The sequence below is a fragment of the Plasmodium inui genome, assembly GCF_000524495.1.
Source record: "Plasmodium inui San Antonio 1 unplaced genomic scaffold supercont1.17, whole genome shotgun sequence".
In the NCBI taxonomy this organism is placed as follows: Eukaryota; Apicomplexa; class Aconoidasida; order Haemosporida; family Plasmodiidae; genus Plasmodium; species Plasmodium inui.
In genome coordinates, this window is record NW_008481851.1 from 505,956 (window position 1) to 509,628 (window position 3,673).

A 3,673-nucleotide genomic window follows, 5' to 3' on the forward strand; every position below is an offset into this window, starting at 1 on the left:
GAAGATTCCCCTCTTAATGCATACGGAACATAGGTAATAATGCACATAGAAATAAAGATAATACAGAATGGTACAGTCGGCGCAGGTGGAAAACAAAAAAAAAGAAAAAAGAAAACAATTGACATGGGACGTCACTTTCGGCATGGAAACCTATGGGGGTTATTACAGATATCTCTATGTTTGTAATAGGAAGATGCATATTTCATCAACAGAGAGATATGTCTATTTGTGGATTTACAGGGGAACACACCTTATGCTAATCATTTCTTTCGCGTTGTGGCCTTAAAACGCCTTGGTCCCTCAGGATTCGTCGTTTTCCTCTGATGCATTGTTTCGTTCTTACGCGTTGTTTTTGATCAACGCCCTGCCCAGTTCTGACAACAGAGTCATAATCCAATGCACGATCCTTTTCAGAATCTTCTCCTGCAGGGGATTGTACAAGCAATGATGGCCTATATCTTCCATTGTGAGCATTTGTCTCCTGCTTCAATCGAGTTTCATGTAAAGCAATGGGAATCTCCCATAGTAAGGGATAATATCTTTTTTGAAAATGAATAATCAACAAGGAAATATCCTTAAGGATATTTTTCACATGATGCTGTGACTTTCTGATTCGTCTCCAGAGTCTATAAGCGAATATAGAAGTGATTGTTTCTTTATATAGAATCCTATCATACAAACAAGAATACTTAAAATACGGATACATCTTAAGCAGGGGCATCTTAGTGAGTGCCACTGTTTTGAGGCCGGAAGCCATGGAATTTCACAATAGAAAACAAGGAAGCTGAAATAATAAAAGACTTCCGGATGGTACCTTCTCAACACTTATTATAAGAGACATGGAGAATCACCGCGTAATTTTAAGGTTTATATCCTTTAATCAGAGACTTCCGGAATATTTATAGCTCCCTTAAGATCAGCTTTCTTCGCTCACACAAACGGACAGACATAAATGGAAACAGGCTTCCCTTCACATACTTTACCATTTTGAAATGAAGAACACCTGTGATTCTCAGCATTAGAACTATTAAGGCTTCTGTGAATGTCTCTAATATACTGCATTACATCATAAACAACAGTGCTAAACTATCTAACATTAAGATTCACCTTCCCGAAGGCATCTGATTAATCGTGGCTTCGTAATTTTCATCCGAAGACGAAATACCCATATTAAGATATAGTACCCAGGGTATGTTAATAGACAAGGTAATAATTTGCATTATTCATTACCACGTGAGGGTGTTGTGCTACTTCCACATCCAGTGTTCAAGAGTGTAGTCTCACCTCATATTTAACTTCATGAATTAGTATTATAACGTCGACCCTTTTGTCTACTGACTCTATATATCTGTTTAAATATTAAGTTATTTTTTTTTAAAAATGAATCATTCTCTGGTGTCTTCCCATGCTGAGTTTCTCTGAATAATATTTATTCATGGCGCCATTTTTTCTCGTTGTATTATAAGAGATAAGGAGGACAAAGCAGAAGAGCATGTGAAATTAGACAAAGTGAGGGAGAATAGAAGCCGAAACTTCAAACTTTGGCGTCCCTGCAGTGTCACTAGAATGAGACATGACTTCATAATTCTACTCTGCAGAAGTGTCTGAAAAGTATCACTATAAAATGAACCATGTGATAATGTGACAAGAAATGAAATTATAACGGCAGATTGGCAAAGTGCACCAGAAAAAACAGCAAAGGGAAGAAAAAATTATAAATCACATAGAATACTCACTTTTCACGTATAACGTGAAAAAATCGTAGGAAGGCCACGACAACAAAGAGGAGAGAGAAAAGAAAAGAAAGGAAAGTGAAACATTTCAAACAAAAAAAAAAAGAACAGGAACCATAGGAGAGGTTAGAGTAAAAAAAAAAAAAAAAATGGGAAAAGAAAAATTAAAAAAGAAAAGAATTCATATCATCCTAAAATGGAAGATGGAACAAATTAATTAACAGAAATCAACAAAAAATAAACGAGATACCACTTCTTATAACGTCAAGGGAGATCCTTAAAATCATTATAAACATATACTTAATACAATAGTGATACTTCAAAAAGGGGTCCTTGTTTTCTGATTCGGGATTATACCATTGGGATTACACTGCTACGGAATTCTATTCTTAATAATCCCTCATTTGATGCCCCTCAATTGAGGAGTGGAAATGGAGTATCCTTCCTTTAATTTAAGCCCGTCTCAAATCTTCTTACAGTGTCCCCTCTACTCTGATAACTGCACTGATCATCTCTCTCACTGCAGAATTCTTATTGGGTTGTGTTCCACTCTTTCTAGATTGGGAAATATAAATTAACACAGCTACGTACTACGATGAGGGCCTAGCCCACAACATATCGTTGTTTCGCATCCATCATGGCAGACAAGAACTCTTGCATCTGTTCCTACAATATTCTGTTATAGGCCAGGTAAAAAATGCGTCATCCCCAGAAAAATCTACAGTTCAGGAGGGAAGAGTTCCGATATTCAGGGGAGTGCACATTCACATGGGGCTTTATAAGAATCGCCTTCTCAATATCTATCTCATTTCTAAGGAGTTTGAGCACTGCTCACACGAATATAGCAAAAATGGTAGCAGTTAATGAGACTGGTCTCAACTGAATAAAGGAGTTTCTCACAAAAAAGGGACGTAGTCATTAGAGGACTTTTTATAGATAATTAACATAGAAAGAAGGAATTGTTCATTTGGTTGTTATTGTACTATTAAACCATTGCAAAATGGGAATTTATCCCTCCTTCAGCGTTCAATCTAAGTCGTATATATGTCTATATTTACACATACTTGCGTGGCTTCCCTGTTACATTGAACAGACTTATTATTTTTGCTTTACACTATTATAATCATTAGCATTAGGATAAGTAGTACGCGTTGGGCGCCCGGTTTACTCTGTACAGGATGTTCCCAATTCTTCTGTTTCTATCTTTTTCTCTTCTATAACGACTATACACATATTTGTTACATTCGTATAAATTCGCAATTTTTCTCTTCTTCTTAGAAATATATGAATTTCCTTTCATTCATATAATGATACATGAATATGTACATTTACCAGCATCTAGATATGCATTCCCCCTACTTATTTCTCCTTTCTGGGTCATGCTATATAATAATATACCCGAATATTCCTTACGGAGAGGGGCAATTTGTTAACCAATGAATCGAGCTATATTATTTAAACCTGAAGCCTGAGACTTAAGCCATGAATCCGAATGTAACCGAAACCCGTAACTTCTCAAACGTTACTTAATTATCCCTGATGAATCGGCTTCTTTGTATATATCATGAAAAAAGGCCTTAAAGGTGCCGAATACAATTCTAAACAGAACTAATCGCGCACTCCAAAATATAATTATCAATTACAAGCGGGACCAACATCAAAATCTGACTCACAAACTTGTTCATAAGACACATCCAAGGGGATTTCACATTGTCCCTGAAAAGGATACAGGGGTATTTCATTAAACACGGGTTGTTTTTTTCCTTTTTTTGTCCAAAATCGGAATGCTTCCGATGGAGATTAAGCGTACCATCATTTAAGGGATACTCATCAACAGCTACCGGTAGTCGCATCCGCTTGGACACCCTGTTCCTGTTCCAAATCATTACACACAAGGGCACCACTCCGGTACTTCTGATTCAAAAAATATCCAAAAGTAA

At 36.5% G+C, this 3,673-nt stretch overlaps 1 protein-coding gene across 1 annotated transcript; it reads right to left on the minus strand.

The window, feature by feature from the left end:
• Positions 1-256: 256 nt before the first annotated feature.
• C922_03842 (hypothetical protein) lies at positions 257-706 on the minus strand (the record flags this gene model as incomplete). Its single annotated transcript, XM_008819431.1, has 1 exon — positions 257-706. The coding sequence occupies one exon, from the start codon at positions 704-706 to the stop codon at positions 257-259; it is 450 nt and encodes a 149-aa protein (XP_008817653.1).
• Positions 707-3,673: the final 2,967 nt, after the last annotated feature.